General features: G+C 37.5%; 2 protein-coding genes across 6 annotated transcripts in view; one reads left to right on the top strand and one right to left on the bottom strand.

Annotated features, from left to right (window-relative positions):
* Podxl (podocalyxin like) overlaps window positions 1–4037 on the top strand; it is a 47259-nt gene extending 43222 nt beyond the window's left edge. Inside the window, exon 8 of the mRNA XM_015493905.2 lies at window positions 28–4037. Within this exon, the coding sequence (XP_015349391.2) occupies window positions 28–222 (195 nt within the window). The 3' untranslated portion in view covers window positions 223–4037. The remainder of the gene's footprint in view (window positions 1–27) is intronic.
* Window positions 4038–15352: 11315 nt separating this feature from the next.
* The window catches only part of Mkln1 (muskelin 1), a 329639-nt gene continuing 321056 nt past the window's right edge, over window positions 15353–23935 (bottom strand). For all 5 annotated transcript variants that reach the window (XM_048786923.1, XM_048786922.1, XM_048786921.1 and 2 more), the window contains one exon: window positions 15353–15770. In XM_048786923.1, the coding sequence (XP_048642880.1) occupies window positions 15649–15770 (122 nt within the window). In that variant the 3' untranslated portion in view covers window positions 15353–15648. The remainder of the gene's footprint in view (window positions 15771–23935) is intronic.

The raw sequence follows: 23935 nt of genomic DNA on the forward strand, positions 1-23935 counted from the left end.
CTCCCTGGGTCATCTTCCCCACGCTAGCAACGACTCACAGAGGAGCTACAGACAGTGGAGAATGGTTACCATGACAACCCAACCTTGGAAGTGATGGAGACCTCCTCCGAGATGCAGGAGAAGAAGGTGGTGAACCTTAATGGGGAGTTGGGGGACAGCTGGATCGTCCCTCTGGACAACCTGACCAAGGATGACCTAGATGAGGAAGACACACATCTCTAACTGGGTCTGCTGGTGCCTCGACAGTGCCACAGGCTCCAGACTGACCACCTGAAGTGCCATTTGGACAGAGGGGGAAAATTCCTCCGTTTGAGGAGGGAAAGACTGGGGGAGGAAGAGTGGACTTCAAGGGTTGCTACCTCCCAATCCCCACAGGGCCTTAATTTTTTCCCTTTTCAAGCCGATCATATCCTGTTGTCTAGATCCCTCTTGTAAAGTAACCCACTAGTGCCTGAGCTCAGCGCTGCTGGAGGATGAGAAGGGAGATGGACGAAGAGTCATGGAAAGGATCTCAGACTCTAGAACAATCCCCTCGTTTCCCAAGTGAGATAACTAAGGATTGAAGAGGGCAGGCGACTTGCACAAGGTCACAGTTACTTGGTGACAGATTCCTCCCTTCACTCCAGGGCTCATCTGTACCAAGCACACTGCTCTTCACTTGTGCCCTCTCTCCAGAGCAGCCCTGGGTAGGGGAACACTCCCGATAGTAGGTGGGCTAGGGAGGAGAGCTGGCCTGTACCCTTTTCAGTGGGATCTGATTATAAGGACAGGTCCCGTGTTTCTATCTCTGACTCCAGCTTCACCTGCCAGTACTCTCCTCTCCCTCCCCTCCTCACACCCCTTTTCACTCAGTTTTCAGTCCCACTCTGCCCCAGGGCACCAGGGATCAGCACAGGTCATTCATCACTTTGAACCTCTTTTCCTGGATTCTGATTTCTTTGCATCCATTTAATGATGCAGAGGCCTCCCAGTGTGCTTGAGGCCCGCTCACGGGAGCAGTGGGCAGGTGAAGAGAGGAGCTCCTCATCCCAGGGTTGCCTCCTCATGGCAGCTGATTCAGGGCTCAGAAATGACACTGGCCCATTACCCAAGCACCCCTTGAAAATGGACGCTCTCCAAGATCTCCTTTGGCCTTCTGCTCCCACCAGGGATTAAAATCTGCAGTAGCCACAGAAAGTAAGATGTTTCTTTTTGGTCACTGCTCAGCCAATGGATGAATCCCACAAGGCCCAGCCAGAAAGGGCAAGAGTGGTGAGACAGATCTGTGCAGGCCTCCCACCCCCATCCCGATCAGCAGAGGTGTGCCTGAACAGACAATCTATTCATCAAACTGCTGGCAGACAGGTGTTACTTGTTTCACAGGATACTCAGGGACTTTTCAAGTTGCTGAGAGTTTTGTTGTATTTGTTTTTTTTAAATTCAGCACTCCAGTGTCAAAGGCCAAAGCTTCAGCTACTGGAGACTCTTAGTTAGCTCACCTCATGGATTCTGATTCTCGAGAGAGAGAGAAAAGCCAGGACATGAGTGCACTCTAAGGTGCCTGACTTCCCACTCTTCTGGCATGGAGCTAGGCCTTGCTGTTTCCTCTCCCCTGTGTTGCTGGTGGGGCTACTGCAGTTCTGTTTCTGGTGGCATCTCAGGAAAACAGAGCCATGTCTGTTCCCCAGCACAGGGTTTTCTAGGCTCAGCAGTTAGCTGTCTTGTAGAAGGTAACTGAGGATGGAGCATAGTGAGGCTTCATCTGGTTTTCTGAGAGGGGAACTCCTGCATGGAGTTTTGAACTCTGGCCATGGCCTGTATGTTCCTGGGCATAAATTCCCTGGAACCAGCTATCTGCATTGGAACAGTTTATTTTAAAACAGAATAGATGGGGGACAAAGGGGAAAGGTCTATCCTTTCCTAGCTCCTTGTGTCCTGCTCTGAGGCCTGTAGTCATTAAATATCCTAGGGAACAGGGAAGTCCAGGTGATCATGGATTGTACCCAGGAAGTTTTCCAAGAGCTCGAGAGATGCTAGGTTACCAGTATCCAAATGCATCTGTTCTGCTCTTCTGTCACTAGTATTTGGAGGTGGGCAGGATGGGGACCAGTGCCAATTGGAGGAGAAAGAGAGGGAATGTTGGGACAATGGAGAGAGGTCTGTTTGCTTCCTTTCTGCCCAGGGTTCTGTCTGTCCAGTGAGTTTCTGTCATGGCCTATGAGAGGCCAGACTGGATTATTGCTCTTTTGCTGATTCTGGGTCACATTCACTGGCAAGGGCTTTTGACAGAGACAGCAAATATTGCTTCTGCAAATGATCAAAGGATGCAGCCCGAGGGCCTCTTAGAGATGACGACTGTGAAGACTAGAGAGCAGAAACCATGCCTGGTCAGGGGCAGTGAACACAGTTTTATCCAGGGAGAACCTGGGGAAGCATTGGGCTGAGAGGTTCCTTCTTTTTGTGCATCCAAATTGTGCTTTTAGTGGCACTTCGGATCTGACACCTGGCGTTGGCTCGCTCTTGCTGCTAGGATCTCTATATCAACAGGCCATGCCACCAGCAAGTGTAAAACTCATCTTCCCACATGGCTGAGTCTGAGTGCTGTCTGATAATTCAGATTCTGGGGCCAAGAAGAGATAATGGCAACACCAGAGGCTTAGCAAGACTCTGAACCAGTTGTACCAAAGAGAATTTAAGAACTCCATTTCAGTGGCAAACCACTGGTTCCCCATGCTGCAAAAACCGTGAATCTGATAATTCCCCAAGTTACAAAAACCATAGATCTGAAGATTTTGATTGGATGAAACTCAGTGGGCAGCATGCTGCCTTGTGAGTGGGAGAGTAGCACGTACAGACAAATCTGCACTGGAAGGCGGAGTCCGGGTTTAATCTAGTAGACACCGGGTATGCCCACTGCTTTTTAAGAAAAACTATTGGAAGATTTATTTAAACCATTTTTGAGCTTTACCTTTTTTTTTTTTTTTTTGACAACATACTGGAGAAACTTTGAATAAGTTCAAACTGATATATAGATATACATATTTTTGACAGTGTAAATACAACAGCCATGTTAATCTACCCTGCACTGCTTTTAAGTAAATACACTTTGAAAATAAATCCATTAGCTAAGGGAGATGGCGAGGCTTTTTTTTTTTCTCTGAACAAGAATGTAAATGTCTATCTTACTAGAAATGGCAAGTTTTTGTTTTCTTTTTTAACAACAAAAAGATTCAATAAGACAGGCTGGGGACAAAATATTTGTCTTGCAGATTGGGCATTTTCACTTTAAAATATGATCTCTTCTCCCACCAAGTGTCAGTCCCATGCCAGTAAGGGCTAGGGTCAGGTGCACTAGATGAAGAGTGATACTCTGGTCACAGGGACAGAGATGTAGAGATCTAGTCCAGTCTTTTTCCACAGATAAACCTGAAGCCCACATAGATAAAGTGACAGAAACAGGATTAAAGCCTGGATCCATTGATGGTCCCATGCTGTGTGCCTCCAAAGAAATCAGGGAACTAAGGACTGCCACTTGCAGGCAGGTTGACACAGACATGACACCATTTCTTCCCCCAAACTACCCTAACAAGGCCAGAGATGCAGAGTGACAGCAGTTTTAACAGTCTAGCGATGTTCCTATTTTATGTCACTACATCATATAGGTCTAAGATATAAATGAGCAATTCTTTCTGCCAAGAAACCGTGTTATGTGAGCTCTCCCTTAGGAAACCTTCCTGTAGTTGAGGATCAAAGGGAACAAGTCAGGGAAGGCAGCGCAAGAGAAAACCAGAGCCTACTTTTTGTCAATGTTGCGCTGATTCCCAACACCCAGGGAAAGCAGGGGATTACTATTTCATGGGGTTTTGTTTTTATTAGTGAATGTTAAAAATAATTTGCCCAGGAGACTGGGGGAGCATGTGTCTTAGTGGACAGGGGTCTGAAGTACACTGGAATTTACTGAGAAACTTGTTTGTAAAGACTATAGTTAATTATTGCATTTTCTTATAAAAATATATTTTGAGAAATTGTACACTGTCAATTAAAATGCTTTTCTGTAAGCTGGTTCAAGCCCTGGTATTTTGCTTGACTTAAACTCTTTAACTGAGCTGTCTCATCATGGAAAAAAACTCCCCTGCTCTTAGTGACACTGACCAGTGACACTGATCTGTGTGGGTGCAGGAGGGGAGTGGGATGAAGTAGGAAGGAAGGAGGGCATCCTAGAGGTGGCGAGTTCTCCACTCCACTTCAGGCCACCCTGTGGATCCTAAGAGGAGGTCATTTTCTCTCAGGCACTGTTGTTTCTCTCCCTCCCTGATGCTTATGCTTTGGGTACAGCTGAGTAACCACCAGGGAAGATCCCATGTGGGTTGCTGAGCCCTGATCAGCTATGAAAAACTGGCCAAGAGAAGAACACAAATATAAGTATAAAAAACAACCAACTCTGTTCGGGCCCTATTTCTGCCCCTTAGAGGATCTGCTTACTTGTCAGGAGAGACTTCTGTCTGACTCTTCTGCAGGTACACAGTGAAGGAGGAGGTTCAGGGAAGGCCTCAGATGATTCTGATTCTTTTCATCTCCAAGGGTGGTAGTGCTACAGCTGCACGTTAGCTCAGGGCTTCATCATTCCCAGTTTATAGAACATGGCAGATAGATTTGGTCCGTTTGCCTCCACCATTCAGTTTACAGAACATTTTAACGTAGCGTCTAGGGAGCTGGCACCACTTAAGGAAATGAAGTGCAGAGATTTACACAGCCATTTAAATGTTAGTCTTAGGCCTAGACTACATCTTTTCTCTCTTCAGGCCTATATTCTTAACAGCATTCACGCTTGACTTTATTTCAGTTTATTTCTAGAATGTAGTATCTGTTAACAGGATTTTCCTTTCATTTGGTAATTCTATAAGCTCACGCCACTCTGAAGGGGTGGGTCAGAGTTGGGCCTGGGTATTTTGAGGTTAACTTCACAAATGTGCCAAGGATACTGGAAGGAGTCCAAATGCCAGGACTTCCTGCAGGTCCCTGGCCCTGATCACGGGCACACTGATCTGAGTGACTCAGAGTTTATCAAAGGCCACAAATTCTTCTAAGACTCCATTCTTCCTGAATAGGGCACTGACCCCGCTCCCTGCCTACCAAGTGGTGCTCTCAGTTGGCATTTCAATGGTATGCCTCTTTTGTCATTTACAACCTCCCTGTTCTGTAAGTTCCCTCCCAAACCACTCACTTATGTCTTGCATACCCCCCCAGCCCCCGCTGCCGGAGAAAAATAGATGAAGAATAGGTCTGGCTACTCTGAGAATGCTTGTGATAAATACGGAGTATTTTTCAAAGACCTTGGCAATTTATGGATAAGCAAAAATCAATGGAACCCTAGCAAAGACCATCTGCTGCCAATATTTACTTAACCAAGTTGAGACTTCTAAGGCTACCTGGAGGTTGGTGGTGGATGTGGAGGTAAACGGGATTCCTGGCTCCTTGACTGCCCATCCTATTGGCCAAGTTCAGAGGGTAGTGCTACAAATACAGCCAAGTGTCCTCAGCTCCCATTTTGAGTTTTGCCGATCATCAAACTTCCCTAGCCAAGCCATTTTTTACCTCGTTCTTCTCTCCCCCGTGTAAGGGAAATATTTCTGGCAAGGCCATTTATCTGACTCCCCTTGCTTTTCCTGGGTGAGAAACCTAGCAGGAAGGTCCACTGCAGACATCAGAAAAGCTCACAGCAGCTTAACTCAAAGCACCCTGCTCTGCTGTCCTCTTCCCTGTGACAAAAAGCTCCACTCTTCCTTTTCTGCCTCAGACATGCAACAGGCAAAGGAAGGTGGGAGTTAAGTATGGGCATATAGGGCCCAAAACAGCAACTGCATGCTCACCGGAGTGGTGCAGCTGACACCTCAATGGTGTTCAGCACCAAGTCTTTGCTCACTGCTGTTTTCCCACTAGAAGATAGTGGCGGATGTCAGGGGTGGTGTCCTACAGTTTGACCCCTTTGTGTTAATTCTTTGGAGAATTAACCAAGGAAAGGTCAATTCCTTACCTTATCACAGCACCTCATGTTTTCCTGTTTTTAGAACACAAAGAAATGTTGACTTCTGAGCCACACTTAAAGCACACCCTAGAAATAAAAGCTATGCAGTAAGATATGGCTTGATTTGTAAGTTGAGAAAACATAATCCCCACATGGAGTGAATAGCTGACAACTCCAGAATGTAGGACCACAGAGCCAGAAAGGAGATGACAAAGGCTGAGACCTCCCTGTTATTCTGAGGCCACATGGAGAGCTCACACAACTCAACCCAGACAACCTAGGGCCTTTATTTGGCATATTTCTGAGTTAATTTTTCCAAATTCAGCAACACTTGCAGGTTCTCTCCCTTTACTATTTTTTTCTACAATTTTCTGTTTCAGTCCAGTTTTTTCTCTTAGTTCCTAATTGATATAAGCATGACCCCTTAAGACTTGGGAAACAAGTCCAAATTCACAAAACAGACATACACAGAAAAATGTTTGTGGTTAAAATAACAAGAAATGGAGACACGTGTGGCACATGCCTGTAATCCCAGCTGTGGGGGAGGCTGAGACAGGAGGACTGCCAAAGCCAGCCTCAGCAAAAGCGAGGCGCTAAGCAACTCAGTGAGAGCCTGTCTCTAATATACAAAATAGGACTGGGGATGTGGCTCAATGGTCGAATGCCCCTGAGTTCAATCCCCAGTACCAAAACAAACAAACAAACAAACAAAAAACCCCCAAAAAACCAAATAAATAGACAAACAGACAAATAATTTGCTAGATCCTTTACTTTATTGCTGCTGGTGTGCTTCACCATGAGCTATCTCACCAGCTCTTGTCACCAAAATCAGGGGTGTATACCACACTCTGCTCCACCAGTTTTTTTGGTGCTAGGGATTGAACCCAGACGTGCTTAATTACTGAGTCACATCCTGAGCTCTTTTTTAAAAAAATTTACTTTGAGTATGAATTGTCAAGATCATTGTATGGACATGTGTAACTAATAAAATTTTTTTTTTTTAAATTTTATTTTGAGATTGGGTCTAAGTTGCTTAGAGCCTTGCTAAATTGCTGAGGCTGGATTTGAACTTGCGATGCTTCTGTCTTAGCCTCCCAAGCTGCTGAGATTTCAGGTGTGCAGACTATGGTGTCCGGCTTCACCAGGGTTTGTTTGTTTTTTAAATGTAAACATCTCCCAGAAACTCTGTGAGCTCAGCCAATATTTTTTTGTTTGATCAGTCTCTAAGGACAAACACCCAAAGGCCCTTCTACACTGTATCATTTTCCATTTCTGGAAAACTGAATAAAGCACCCTTTAAAAGTTGACTTCAAAGTAATTTTGCAAACATAAGACATCTTGTGGTGTCCATATATAACTTTTTATTAAGAAAATGAACAAAATACATTCTTTCTCCATATGTACATTACATACAACATAATTCTACAATTGCAATTGTTCAGCAGATCACTCATATTTACTCACAAAGTAGTGATAACATATGTACCAAACCTGGGATTAGAAAATTACCTGTACTTAAAAAAAAAAAAAATCCCAAAATATCCACATGAATTGGATAAAAGGCAAACCAGAAAGGATCACAAAAGGGATAGGGAAGACCACAGAACATAATATAACCCAACAATGTTTAAACAATTGATGTTAGAAGAGATCTGATACCCAAAAAAGCACTCTTTAAATTCTCCAAATAGCTCTTGCCAGCCTTCCATCTGTTTCAGGTACTTGAGGATACAGTCTAACCCCATAAGAGAGGGTTAAAGGAAAGAGGAAACAACAAGGTGTTTTCTCATACAATCTCATCTGAAATGTTATGGAGGTGAAAAACTTGTTAATCTTAGCTGATGTTCATTTTGTCTATTTTGTTTTGCTCTGCAAAAAAGTAACTCTACCTTTTTGAGTGTGGGTTGAATTTTGGCCACGTAATGAAGTGTATTACAAACAGAAGGCTCCTCATAGTCTGAACAGATTCCATATATCTAAAGAGCATAAAAATTCAAATGAGTCTTAGGGGTGAAATTTCCAATGACCTGAACTTTTCAGGCTTAAAGATACTTATCAACATTATTATTTTCAGACTGTGCAGAAGATAATGCTTAAGGAAGGTAAGTAAGGATGGGATATATCTTGCTGTCTGGGCCTTCCTACATGCAGGTGGTAGAAAACTATGAGAATGGCTCTGTTAACTTTTTTTTTTTTTTATCTTTTCAGGACGTTGCCATTTTTCATAATGGAAAAAAGTCAGAAAAGAAAGTGGAGAGGCCTCATCAATTAACAAGGGGTTTCCTTCTTTACAATTAGCAGTTTTCTATGATAAGCATATTTTTATAATCACAAAATCAATTCATGTTTTTAAAATGACATAAATGGCATTTAACACAGTCCAACTGTCAAATGAGCTGCTTGCTATCATAGCATGTTTCCCTGAAGGATGAGATTCCCCTGGTGATGGTGGAGCTTCATCTTCTCCATCTAATTTCCAGTCCAACTTTGGGTTTTGAAGATCTCTTTCTGTCTGAAGGGATCTTAGTTTCTGGCCACTAAGTACTTCTAGTTCATAAATGAGCTGACTTAAAAAAAAAATTCTAACATCTTTCCCAAGCTGTTTATAAATATGTCATTTGGAAAGATGGAATACTGTATGTTCCCAAGACTAAGACAAAGAGGTTTTCTGCTTAATTTTTCTGTCGTATTATTTTGAGGTTGAAGACTCCACTTTACATAGATTTTTGAAGTGATGGTAAGGGAAGGAATCTTTAAAAAGAAACACACAGCACCACATAAAAATAAATAAATAAAGTATTGCTTCCATCTATAACTAAAAAAATAATAAAAAAGATAATTCATACTTCCTAATCTAATTTAATTAATTTCAAAAGACATTTCACACAAGTCACAAAAGTAGGCTAGCTTAAAGAATAATACAATCAAAAGTATCTCTTGTTCAGGCTAAATGTAATGGGTAAGAAAGGTAATCCACTTTTATTTTTCTAAACAGAAGCTTTATAATTAAGGAAGAAAATCACTTATAACTGGTTACTCACCAAAATCATTTTTTCTGGGAAAGGAAAAAAAAATCTCAAAATTAAGTACATGACTTAAAAAAAAAAGTCTTCCCCTATAGAAGACTTCTCCTCATATTTAATCTCATATTTTAGACCTTAATATCTTATCAAATTGGGGGTTGGGCTGACAATTACTTTCCTATGCCTTACAACTTTGCAGCTAGTGCTTTTATGAGCATAGCTAATGTGTATGTAAAACAGCAAAGATTTTACAAAGGTAAAAGTACCGTGGGATCTCATAAGGATGCAATTCAAAAATATAAAGCCACCCATCTATGTCCTCAGTGGTCAGAAGGTAAACTAGAAATCCTCTGATTGAAATCTGATAGAAATCCTGGGTTGATCCCATGCACCACAAACAAATAATCAAAGGTAAATACGGCAATTACAATGCGACATGTTCAAGAGTCATTTGCAAATATATGCTTATAATTTAAGATCCACTCTTTTGATTCAACTGAATTTGTAAAGTTATGCCAGTTGCAAGGGAGTTGGGGCTTATTCTAGCTACCTTTACAGATGTGGAGAAGACCTAAAGAAAAAAACCAAAATTATCAAATACCTGTAATATCCAGGATTCATGTATTTCTTGGCAAAGCAGAACTGAGACCCCCTAGGATTATATATATGATTAATTCATTTTAAAGCCTGAAACTAATGTCATGTCAATACTGTATGGGTTGTAAGTTATACATGAGATAACAATTTTCTTCCTATTTTAAAAGCCTACGAAATGAATACCAACCTAATGACACTTGCTAACTGTAAGAAAGATTTTCTTGAGATATGCTAATAAAGGAAAGAAATAAAGCTCAAAATTGGCTACTTGAGCAACTTCTTAATCACACACACAGAACTGTTCCATATATCGGTGTATTTCTCCTTCTGCCAATTAATCTGGCTTTCATGACTGAAAGTGAAGAAGGGTATCTCCTCAAGCTGGTATTTGTGTGGCAGTCACAATTCACTGCTCAGAATTCTGAATTCACTGCTGGGAATGCCAGCATCCCAGATGGTCCAGAACCATGTTTTAGCAAGTGCTTAAACTAGATGAAGAAGCAAGTTCTTTGGGAGCTCAACAACTGCATGTTAAAATATTTTACTGCTAGTTTTCCCTCTGGATACTTATCAAGGAATTGTCTACACTGGGGTTTCTGTTTTATCTTAAGATCTCCAACAACTACTTGAGAAGAGGTGAACAGTAACTAACAAAGACATGTTATTTTCCAAAGACTAGTCACAATAACTGAATATTCTAGACACATAAGCTTTGATTACTTTTGATTCTTTTCCATAGTACTACATTATGAAAATTATTCACAGTTAAAAACGAAGAGTTTTCTGCTTTATTTAAATTTAAAACTTCAAACTCATGAAGTTACTACTATCTTTTCAGCTGTTTCTGAAGTTCAATACTTCCAAGTCAAAATGTCTTAGTCAAAATAGGCATCACACACACTTCATGCTGTTTCAACAGGAGACGAAAAGGAACACACATGATCTCATAACTGTAAGTTATTTCTTACAACTGGTTTCCTTCCCTACCAAACACTCTCCTCTTCTACCACCATGTTTTGTTGACACTCTAGTTCTCAGATAACATCCACATAAAATTCTGGTTTTAAGCAAATTTAACAGTGTTAGGGGGACATGATTGTATAAATAGAATTTCTAAATGATGACTCTAATTAGAAGATCAACCAGAACCATCCTGTTTTTTTGTGTTAAGTAGTGACCTGGGATCCAGTTCAAGATGCTACTTGACAGAAAAAGATAGTTTCCCCTGAAGGGTCTTCTCTCATTTACTCTATCCTCTAATGACTCCTTAGGTTAAGGTCTATACAAGTTACTATAAGATGATTTCATCACTGGCTGTATGAGAAGGAAATTTGTCATTTGGAACTGGATCTAAATTCACATTCTTGAGGGGGAAGAAATGTTATGTGGCCATGTTATTTTTATTTGGGGGAAAAAAAAGAGAATACCCATCATTTTCATGGCAGTTAAAGCTATTTCTAATATTCAACTATATCAGAAGTCAAATGCCAGTTCTTAACACAAATTCCAACTTCAACAGAAAATCAAAACTACTTAAGTGAAATGGGAACGGAGATAAAAAGGATAGAAATAAAATAGAAAGAAACTAGGCAAATGAAAATTCTGATGGCATGCCAAATTCCATGTGTTCTCTTATAAAATTTAAACTCTACCAATAGCTCCTCCATAAGAGCTGCCCTACAAAGCCACCATTACTATTCCCCAATGAAAATGACACGTACATGTTTATAGCAATATCAAAATGTTATTTCTTTAATAATATACATTTTAAAATTTCACTACTCTCTTGTCATAAGCAAGGATAACAGAACATATCTGCCTCAAAATGATGTTGACCTGTTTTTTCCAAGCACTACAATTGTCCTAAGCAATGCATGGATATCAAGGAAGTCCAGGGCTACAAAAGTTAATAAAAGTTAAATTAGCTTAGAAAAAATAAATGGAAACACAATTCACAGTATTTGGTGAGTAGAAAGAATTGAAGGTTAAAAAATAAGGAATAAATAAAAACTCTGAAATAGGTCTGAGAAAAACAAAAAGAGCATTTGGTGAAGAAATCAACAGACTGTAATAATAAGTCCCCCACTTTGTGACTTTGGCAATGTCATTCAGCTGAGCTAGTTGGCTCCATGTTACTTCAACCAACTTGGAAAGTATGACCCTTAAATGACATATCACTAGACCACAAGGTTTGGATAGCCAATCAGCATTAAGACAAATCATACAGAGATATAATTATATGCAGACCTCCATGATACTCCTCCCACTATAGACTTTTTTTGGGGAACCTCACATCCTAGACCATCTCCTAATTTCAACTTGGTGGAAATTTAGCCAGAAATTTTGGCAAAGGGGATGAGACTGTGGATCAACAAGGATTATTAAGGAGCGTTAGAGAATACATATTTTATAGCTGTATGACTTACAGTACACATTATAATGATCTCCTCCCAGAGAAATCACTTCAAACCATATCCTCAACTGTTATGCACCATTCAGCCAAGGATTTCACACAACTTTCACTCAGGAAAAATCAAATGACTCACCAATACCAAAGAATTTCACATAGTGTTAAGAATAATTACAGATTAACATCTTTGTGTAATTACCACGAAATTAAAACTCAGGAAACAAAATTAGGAAAATACTTGTGCTTTTTGACCTATTAAGCTTCATTCTTAATCTCTCACAAAATGATTAAGTGTCTCAAACTAGTTTTCATTTGTAAGTTAGATTTTAAAATCTTGTTTTATTAAACAAAACTCTGTTAATGTGTATCTCTACACAGCACTTTCTTTTTTTGGCATTAATGAATCCAGGAAGCATTTTACTACTAAGCTATATCCCCAATACGTTTTTCGTTTTTGTTTTTGTTTGGACACAGGGTCTCCCTAAGTTGCCCAGACTGGCTTCCTCCAAGTAACTGAGACTGAAGAGTATGACAACACTTTTAAGGCAGATGTGAAGAGATCTACTGGAATAACAAATTGCCAGCCACTTATAAACGATATACATATTTCACTCACAAATGCAGCTTTTCAAGCTTACAGAATTACTGAGCCCTACATCCGACAAGATTTTCTGACAAACCAAGTGACTCCACTTTTTAATGTTTTCTTTCAGATTTTACTTATTAGACATGGACAGTCAGTTTTTGTATAAATGAAAATCACAACTAAAAAGATACCTTTGATAAAGGTTAACATTGTCAACTGCAGCACAGAGGTAGGCACCCAATTATGAATTCCTTTGCTTGAATGAGAGTTATGTACTCCGAATTAATCAAGCTGTCCATGTGAGGTCTCTGTTATTTCACAAAACAAAATGCATTTGAGAAGTGACTTGCAAATCAAATCATTTCTCACAAAATACAAGCACTAAAAATGATATTAGAGATCTAGTTTATTTTTGGTTGAATATAATATATTCCACTGGGGAAAAGAGAATTGGGAATGAGGATAAAATTAAGCAAACTGTACCCTACCAATTAATGTGTCTAAAGCATCAGCCAGGTGTTTGAATTTGGTACTAAGCTAGAGTGAAAGAATTTTTAAGTAATAGAGCATACATATTTGGCCAGCTAAATACCAAATTTGATTATTTAAATTATAATATAATGTTGGAATTTTGAGAAATGTACGTCGGTCCTCACTGAACATGTTCCAAACGAGGGTTCTGATATGCAATGGGGTGAACGATATATCGATCTTGAACGTGGATATTCAAAGCCCTATGTTCTCTGCAGTCAATCCTGGCAGTGCTCCATTAAATTTCCAAGGGACAGATCCTAACTTATCTAGTTAGTTCTCTCCTCAGTAAGTCTATCTCACTTAGGCAACACAAAGTATTTCACTATGATTCAACAACATTTAAACATGTAACAACAACAAAAAAAAAAAGGGGGGGGGAATTTTCACCTAAATATAAGAAAACATGAAATTATATTAAAAAAAACTAGAGAAATGTAGTTAGGAAAAAAGAAAGACATAAATCACTGCAATTAAGAACTAAATTTTCTCCAAATAATATGGAGACTGAGGATAGATTGAAAATGCAAAAAAAAAAAAAAAAAACGATAAAAAAGGCACTGTAAAAACAAATGGTGGAGGGCAGCAAAATTTCATTTGGTTAATGTTTTAAAGTGCCAGAATTCATGGTAACTAAACTAGAGATTTTAAATTTTGGCAGTCTTATCAAGTCCTTTTCTGTTAATCTTCTAATTTGCATCTATTTCCACAAAATCAAATTCAATGTGCTATAATATTAGTGATATTAATATTTTATGTTCAGACTGTCACTTGGAATTATTTTATGAAACTGTACAAGTCTAACTAGAATAAATTTACTTGATTGTACAGTCAATGAATTATTGTGTATCTACATAATTTGGCATTTGCTGAATTACACAGTATACTTTTCACAAGATAAAGGTACAGACCTAAATGTTTAATAAATCACTATTATTTTTTGGGACACTTGAAAATCATAAAGTCCATGATTCAAGGAAAAAACTAGCAAAAATATACTTCTGCTCATCCCCAAAATAAGGAAAACCAAGTAATAAAGAGAGTGAAAAGATATCTCAAAATCTCATTCCTATACATGATACTGTTTGAAAGTGCAGGTCAATTTCTTCCTTTTCTAGTGAGACCTCATCTTTCTACTCAGGGACATAATTCTACAAAGTCTTCCACTCTTAACAGCTGAGATGAACATTATATCGAGTCTGCTTTCAGCATGGTGGTATCAGTTGCATGAGGCACACTTTTTGAGCAAATGTGAGCCCTAGCTATATGTAGGTTTCTCATATTACATTCCACAACTTCTTATGGGAAGATATATACCCATTTCTGCACAAAAGGGGAACTATGGAACACCCCACCTGTTATGATTTTGTTTCTGTTTAATTCGTACCATTATTTTCCTTTTCTCCACTTAAAAAAAGCCTGATCCATGTGCTTAATAAAATGCTTATTAGCTGTACACTAATGAATAAGCAAAAATTATTACTCTTCAAAATACCAGTGTTTAGAAGTAGATGCAGGGAGATGCATGGAAAAAAAATGGAAGTGCAGCTCTGGAAGCCTGCACTCCCAAAGGGAACTACTACATACAGACAGCACAAAGGAGAAAAGAGAGTCCTGGTTCTGCATAGCTCTACCAGAGGAAAGAGCCATTTAAAAAAAAAAAATTGCTAAAAAGATAGAATAAACATATTAATTACTCACTGGATCTCTCTTGCTGGTCATTTTTAGAATGGCTCTTAACGTTTTTCAATTATAATCTTCTGTTTCAGGTTTCTGTGACTTAAAGCCAAATGCTACTATAATATCTACTATAAAATATATCATTATAGAAACATTATATACCAATCTCTGATAGGAACCTGGGTCAATCTTGAGTTTCTATGGCAAGAAGTGCAAACTGGAGCTCTCTATCCTGTCTACTGTTTAATGTAATACTAGACAAGTCAACATATTCACATATGTCACCTTAACGTACATCAACTGTTCTACAGAACTATATACCTGTTATGAATGAAGAGGTCAACTAGTGACACCACTTACACGCAGTTGTACTATGTGAGGTAAAGTGAAAGAGGAGAAAGAAGAAATAAAGACCATATAATCCAACAACAAAACCCAAAATTCTTGTAGTACTCAATCTGTTAATAATGCTGATCTCCCGATTAAAAAAAAAAAAAAAAGAACGAAAAATCTGAGAAGGGTAAACTGCCTATTTTTTTTAATATTCATTAATTCTTAAAAGTTAAAGAAAAATATGTATATTTAAATGGAAAGTATACCAATTTCACTTTATTAGCCTAATTTAGAAATAAGATGAGGAGAATGGGGTTGAGGTCAAGTATGAAGGAAGAGGGTTAAAACTTTTGATGGTAAAGATCCCTTTCAAACTCCAGCACAGTCCTTAATCACTGCAGCTTCACCTCAGTCAACAGAGTTGCACTCCAAAACGCTGAAAGCAGACTCTCGTTTTCTGTTTCTGTGCTCGGGGACTCTTCAGTTACAGTGTGATGAGGTCTACCAGGTTGCCTTTAGGAGGAGTCATGCTGTCAGGAAAGAAATTTACTAAGGTGTCAAAGAGCTGAGTTCTTTGAGCATAGGTGTGATCCACATCCGAAAAGCCTGGTGAAGAAGAGATAACAAAGAAATTCATCCACTGTGTTTTAAAACTCTATACCTAATGGAAAAGTTAGCTGAGACCAGCAGCAAAGTATACTGGAAAAAGCAAAATCAAATCAGGCTTTAAAATCACAGAGACACTACTAAATGTGATCTTAGTTCTGCTACCTGGCAGTGGTGTGGCAGTACCAGCCTCTCTCTGGCTTTTAGCACTTCTGTTTCCTCAGGTGTGAATCTGTGATAATCCTGATCACTTCATGAGATTATTAGGTAGATTAAATGCAATTCCCATGAAAAGCACCTAGCATAAAGACTGGCACTTTGGTAATTAAATAATATTGATTTCTCTTCCTTGCAAGATTTTTCATCTGCTAATCCACTGAGGAAATTCCACTCTTCTTTTCTGACTTTTTAATGCTTTTGATATATTAAATTTTTTACGATAAAATCACAATGAAAGGGATCTTCAGAAAGTGGTCTAAAATCAATAAGACCTTGAGAGCTGGAAGAACTATCAGAGAATTGAGTAAAAATGTAGACAACTGAGGGATTTTGATTTTTAATCTTGTCAAGAATATATGTGTAACAGTCAGAATGGTACCTAGCACACAGCACATGCCATACGCTGTGGTACTATATACCAGGCTCTACACTAAGCACATATTACAAGAATGATGAAGGCTTTTATCCACATAAATTTAGAAAGTGAAAAATAATCTTAAAAGGTAAAAATGGTTAATCTAAAGGATCTCCCCCCCTCTTAATCTCTAATAGACATTTAATTTTCAAATTCACATCAACTAATGCAATATCTAGTTGGATGCCTCCTCCTTTTAGTCAGATGGTATACTGATCTCAGATGCTTCAGATTTCTTACACACCAAAGAGGTATTTAAATAATAAAATAAACGATCTTTTCATTCTTAAAATGGCTGAAACACGTGAGCCTTGCTGAGTGTCATCAGAAACAAAACTAGAGCCATACAGAGTTATATATGCTATGATGGTTCCATGGAGACTGTTTCAAATCAGACTAATTTCCATTTAACTTAGAACTGAGTTTTAGGTTTGATCTGTTTTAGTCTTGTCAAGATCAGGAATAGAACATAACTTTGTCAAGGATACCAGTTTCCTGGAAGGAAATAAACAATGCCTTAAGAAGGGTACCTTTCTTTTTATTTTAAAAAAATTAAAAATTATTATTTTTTTTAAGTTTGAAGGGAAAATGTTTCCTTTTCTGAGCTGAACTTAAGCTGTAACAATGCCTACTAGGATATCATAGGAATGAATAGAAGGAAATACTCCAAAATATTAGCATAGCTTATACCTGGTAAGATTATCATCTTTTTTCCCCTATGTTATGCTCTTCTGAATTTTCCAAATTGCTTTATTTTCAATTTTTTATTTGAAAAATTTCAAACTCACAGGAAAGTTTCAAGAAGAGTACAGTGAACACTCATATATATCCTTCACTTAAATCACAGTTGTTTTTGCCAAATATGTTCTTACTGTATGTATGTATATGCCCCACTCAATCTTTCTGTGGAACTACTTGGTAATAAATGTTATACATCTTTATTTTCTTGAGCTCATTTCAGCTAGGAACAAGAATGCCTACTTCATATCCATTATATATTAAATTAAGGAAATTTAACATTGATATCCAAATAACCATTTTTATAGTCATTTCCCCCCACTAATCTGAAATCTAAGCCAAGATTAACTCGCTGCAGTTAGTTTTCAAGTCTCTTTAATCCAAAATAGCTTCTCAGTGCTTTGTTTTTTATGATAGATTTTTCTGAGGGGAACTTGAGTAGAATGTGTTAAATCTGGGTTGTCCAATATGATGAGATACAGTTTATGCAGTTTGGCCAGAATATTATAGAAGTGAGACTGTTTGTCCTTAGTATGTCAGCTCAGAAGGCATGAGGTTTGTCCCAATTATTCACTATGTCAACTTTTTTTGGCACTACAGAGTATTAAATCCAGGGGTGCTATACCACTGAGCTACATCCAGCACCACTAACACCCCACCGTTTTGTTGTTGTTGTTGTTGTTGTTGTTTTTTGGTACTGGGGACCTTTTTTTATATTTTATTTAGAGATAGGGTCTCACTGAGTTGTTTACAGCCTCGCTAAGTTGCTAAGGCTGACTTGGAATTCGCAATCCTCCTTCCTCAGCCTCCCGAACCACTGGAATTACAGCCCAGCTCTTTTTATTTTTTATTTTGAGACAGGGTCTTACTAAGTTGCCCAGGTTAAACCCAAACTTTTGATCTCTCTTTTCAGCCTTCCAAGTCACTGAGATTATAGGCATGCCCCACTATACCTGGCTCAATGATATTAACTGTTCTTCATGTGGTTGAACCAAAATTTCTCCAGTTTAAAGTTGTTCTTTTCTACCTTTAAATTAATAAACTCTTTTTTTTTCTTGAAAGGGATATTTTTATTGACTTAATTATTTTTTATGTCTTTGTTATTCCAGATAACTTTAGTATTTATTCTCCCACAAACAGATTATCACTATGTGATTAGTGGCTAAATTACTTTGCTTGTGTAGCCTTTATTGAACTGACTGGACATTTTCAATCATATGTATGTTTTTACCTATTTCACTGATTTAAAATTTTGAAATCACCCTTTGTTCTTTTGCATAACTCAATTACTTAACCATCATTTTTCACTGCCATAATCACTTAATGGTAAATTAATAAACTCTTGATGGGGAGATAGCTGGATACTGTAAAAAATATCTATATCTTGTTCCCTTCAATAATTTAGTAATCACTGATTATCCCCCTGCCAGCCTCCCCACCACCCCATGGAGATGCTGGAATTGAACCCAGGGCTTCACACAAGCTAAGCAAGATCTGAGACACATCCCTAGCCCTCAATAATGATTCTTGATGGTAATTTTTGAATTCTACAATTCCTTCTACAATTGTTACCTGACACTCTGGTATAAAGTGCTTTTTCTTCTACTCCTTCCATTTTATTTATTTTTGTTTAGATTAGTAAAATGTACTCTTAGATTCTTTTCTTATTCACTGTTATTACAGTCATCAATCATTTTGACACTCAGATTTGGCCAATGAGAGTTCTTAAAGGCTGGCTTTTGTGCCTTCTTGAAATATACTCATTAATTTGAGGCACTTCCTTACTTTCTGATTCACCAAGACACCAGAGCTCACCTGTGTACAGCTCTGGAGTCAGGTTTTCTCCAAGAAGCCCTAATTTCTTTCAGTAGCAAATGATATTTAGAAATCCAAGATCAGTTATGCTAGTTGCCATGGTATCATCATTTCTGGGTCTATATATTTACATACTTAAACAAAATCATGAATCCATACTTTTATTGCTAATTTCATTTTTTAAAACTCCACAGGTATTCTTCTTCTTTTTAATCCCATTCCATATTTCCTTTCTTTGACCAGGAAAAGTCTGACTCCCAGCAACACTATAATATTTACTCATTTGCTTAACTTAGAGTTCTAGAATTACTATGCTTGTACCACTTCCAACAGAGTATGTAGCCTAAATATCATACTAAAATAGTTTTTTCCCCTACTGTGAAATTATGTTACTAATTTCATAAAGAGGTTCGTTTTTGTATGTATTCAACTTTAGGGTTTTTCTCTTCTTTATTTTGTTGTGAATTTGTAAAAATACATGGTATGCTGCATTTTTAATAAAAGACATTAATTCTGTAACAAAGTCTAGTGAAGTTAATACCATTTTCGTGATATCAAATGATGTGAGAGGGAAACATTAAGTTACCCTATATGTTAGATACTTCATGTGTGACTATATTAAACTGTCACAAAAATAATAAAGTACATATAAATTCTCCACTTTCAGATAAGACAAAGAGATTCGGTAATTTAATAAGGTCTCACAGCCGGTAAGGAAAGAGACAGAATGTGAATCCCTGTCTGCCTGATTCCAAAGCCCATCTATTTATTTTTATTAACTCATATTTATTGAGGCCTTCAATTGCAGGGCAATGTGCTATGCATTCTCATTTAACCCTAAAAAGTATTCTTTAATTTTTATTTACTATTTACAAATGAGGAAATTGAGATTTATACAATCATTAGATGAAATAAATAAATTATGGCAGGTCCCTATTATGGAATATGTATCGCTTCACAAGAATATGAAGATCCACATCATTAAGTTTAAAAAAAATTATGTTGCAAAATGCCTTGCTATTAACAAAAACTAGCACAAATACAAATTTATATGTGTGGAAATATATAGTCAATCTTGATGATTTAGAGTCTATATATGCAAATTCATGTAGTCACTAATATCTATTTGTAACCCTCAAATCAAGACTTGTTGCACACTTTTGTGGACATTCGTAGACATGTATAGAGCAACAAAATATCTGAGTCACCACATACACATCCCTAACTAAGGTGAAGTATGTGATATTCAAGTTTCAAGTCTCATACTAAACACAAACGTCCTTTCACACTCTATGTGGTGATACATTTTTCAAATATGTATTATTTTGTTGGTGACTTTGTTGTTTAAAATGTCCCCCCCAAGTACAGTGCTGAAGTGATGTCTACTGTTTCTAAGTGTAAGAAGGCCTGGTGAAGAAAATACATGTGTTAGATAAGCTTCATTCAGGTACAAATTGTAGTGCTGCTGACCATGAGTTCAATGTTAACGAATCAACAATATACATATAACATGAAAACTTTAAACAAAAACACATATAAGTCAAAGTTAGGTATTGAGCAGTTAAAAGACTATTTTGACCAGAAAGGCTCATAGAAACCTAACTCTGAATTTCCCATAGGAGCAATGTCTCACATTCACTAAGTCAATGTTCCCTATGACTTCATAAACATAATTACTTTAAATAATGAGAATCAACTTTATCTACAATAGTCTCTTTATACAGATGTGTGTATGGAAAGTTCTACCCGATATGGCAGGAGATACAGTGATTATACCTAAAGGTAGGGGACAGAGCCTGAGGAAGTTCTTTAGGGAAAATCTTAAACTTTATCTATAGTCAATGTTTTGTTTTGTTTTTTAAACACATTGGAAAGGTAGTAACGCACTTTAATAATATAACTCTTCTCCTAATCACTATTTTTCTCTCACTTTATTTTCACCATAAAATGGAAACAGGAACAATGGGAACTGGGAAAGCTCTATAAGAGACAGTAATAGTCTATTCATTCAGAGAATGAATTCTGAAGGACTAATGATAGGGTTTGAATCCTGGCTTTGCTGCTCACTAGCACTATTTCTAAGCAAGTAACTTCAGCTTGTGTTCAACATTTTGTACACTCAAGGGAATAACATACTTACTTCATAGAGTTACTGTGGGGGAATAAATGAGTTATGACATGCTAAATGGCTGGAATAACACCTGGTCCCATAGTAAATGCTCAATAAATATTAACTAGTTATCACTCTATGGCTGTACTGTGACTGAAGACAATGACTGCTCTAAAAGGAAGATGATCGATTAGGAATATATTTTTAACACCCTACACAGACTGGCTGGCCTTTCCTATTTATGGTAAAGAAGAGAGTGTGAGAATTTTAATTCTTTCACTGGCATATGAGTATGTCTTTTCACCTATGTTTTCTATTCTAATAGTAAACTTATTATTTATATAAAAGCCCCTGTTAACATGTGGGTTACAGATAGGAGGCTGAAGAAAGTATCTGCTGAAATATAAGTTTGATAGACAGCAAAAATATAAAGATTAAAAGTACAAAGCAGGGGCTGGGGTTGTGGCTTAGAGGTACAGCGCTTGCCTAACATGTGTGAGGCACTGGGTTCGATCCTCATTACCACATAAATATAAAATACAGATATTGTGTCCACCTATAACTAAGAAATAAATATATTTTTTAAAAAAGTACAAAGCAAATGTGAATTAAAAAAAAATTTTTTAGTTGTTGATGGGCATTTATTTATTTATTTATTTATTTATGGTGCTGGGAATCAAACCCAGTGCCTCACATATGCTAGGCAAGTGCTCTACCACTAAGGCACAACCTCAGCCCCAAATGTGAAATTCTTAAGGCTTCTAATTCATAAATATCAACAGAGTGCCCCAAAGCTTGTACTTGAGGCATAAAATGTTTTAAGCATTTGTCTGGATTCTTATATGTATGTCATATTTGGACTGTAAACTTCTAGAGGAATGAAGAGTGAAAATGGCAACTTGTGCTATAAACACCATATTTTTCCTACTTGTCAGACATCTTGCTGAAAAGAAGCTTAATTGCTCCAATACTTTCTAGAAGAAACAGCTCTTCAAGTTAGCATAATAATTCTGTTCAATCTCAAATGTGCTTACAGTCACCAAAAGCTTTAAAATAAAGATCCCTGGAGGTTATCTGTCTCTAAAATCAGTCATTTTTCTAAAAATAAGATAACACCAGTTGTTTATAAATTACTTTCCATTTGATTATCTAAAATAAAATAGTCTGACAGAAAATGAATGAGAGCAAAACTCACAACCTCTAAATAGGCATGAAACCTTATAAAAAGAACCTTTTATAATTAACATATCAAATTTATCATTATTAAAATTAACATACAACCTGAATTTGGTATTTTATTATGATGATTTCCATAATTATTTCATTTAATTCTCTGAACAAATCAGGTAAGATCTCTCATTACCTCTATCTTATAGATAAAGAAAGTGATGATTAGAAAAATCAAGGTTGGGGCTGGGGATGTGGCTCAAGCGGTAGGGCCCCCGCCTGGCATGTGCGGGGCGCTGGGTTCAATCCTCAGCACCACATAAAAAATAAAATAAAGATGCTGTGTCCACCGAAAACTAAAAAATGAATAATAAAAAATTCTAAAAGAGAGAAAAAAGAAATCAAGGTCACCTTAGAGTGTATATGTGTGTGTGTGTGTGTGTGTGTGGCAGTGGGGTGGAGTAGGATGGAATCCAAGACTTCACAGTCCAGGTAAGGCCTCTACCAGCGAGCTCCAGACCCAAAGTCACTTCTAAAATCAGCCAAGGCAGAGCTCATATCTGAACCTTAACTCTAACTGGTAACCACTGTGCTACAATCCAAGTTCCTTACCACTAAACTACTGCCTCCCTTCAGACAAGATAGGAAACAAAGTCTCACAGGAATTTTCCCTTTTTGTATTTTGCTCTGTTGTGTTTGTATTGTTCTCTGTGTATCTGAGGTTTGTTGAACACCCAAGTAAAACAAATTGTTCCTGACAAAATATATTAGCTGGCAGGGAAAAGGGAAGAGAGAGTAGAAAGGAGTAGAGCTGAAGGTAGAATATTTGCTGACGCTATCAAACATAATTCAAATAACTGTCAAGAAATTCTTGTTCCAAAAGCTAAAAATTAACCAGAGACAATTTAGAACCGCTCACCAATAAATAAAAATAATGGCCCTGGGCTGTGGTATGCATATGTAATAAGGCACACATTCATTCAAATTGGGTATCTATGTGCCAAGTTTCCAAATCATGCATCACTAGGTTTCTATTTCAAATAATGAAATTCAGAAAGGCCAGAGATTCTCCATCCTCACAGGGTTGTGATTTCTAATAGTCTGAAGACCTTTTCAAAAAGCTTTTGAGGGGCTGGGATTGTGGCTCAGTGGTAGAATGCTCGCCTCGCACATGCCAGGCCCTGGGTTCGATCCTCAGCACCACATAAAAATAAATAGTTGTTGTGTCCAACTACAACTAAAAAATAATTTTAAAAAAAGCTTTTGAATGTATGAGATAGTGTTAAGCTATTATCTAAATTCTAGGAGATCCTACTGAAGTTACATTTCACAGCAATCTGCTAGTTTAGTATTGTGGAATCCTTCATATTCTGGAGTTAGAACTTAGGACTGGAGTTGTCTTGATCAGTAAAGAAGCCCCAATTACTTGTTATGGAAAAGAACAAGACCCCAAGGAATATTCTTTTCCATTCCAGTGAAAAGCACCAGAATTACATATGTATTAAAAACTGTGAGGAATAATTAACCTTTGAGAGAGAAAAGGCAAACAATGAAGAAATCAAAAACTGATATCTTCAAGTGTTATTTTATTCCACATATAAAAAGTAGTATTTGTTATATGTACTAGAAAATTCCAACACTACTGCCCAACTTTAAGGCAAATAACAACAACATTAGTATCAATAGAATTAATACAATTCA

This window comes from Marmota marmota, unplaced genomic scaffold, assembly GCF_001458135.2.
Source record: "Marmota marmota marmota unplaced genomic scaffold, marMar, whole genome shotgun sequence".
Taxonomy (NCBI): Eukaryota; Metazoa; Chordata; class Mammalia; order Rodentia; family Sciuridae; genus Marmota; species Marmota marmota.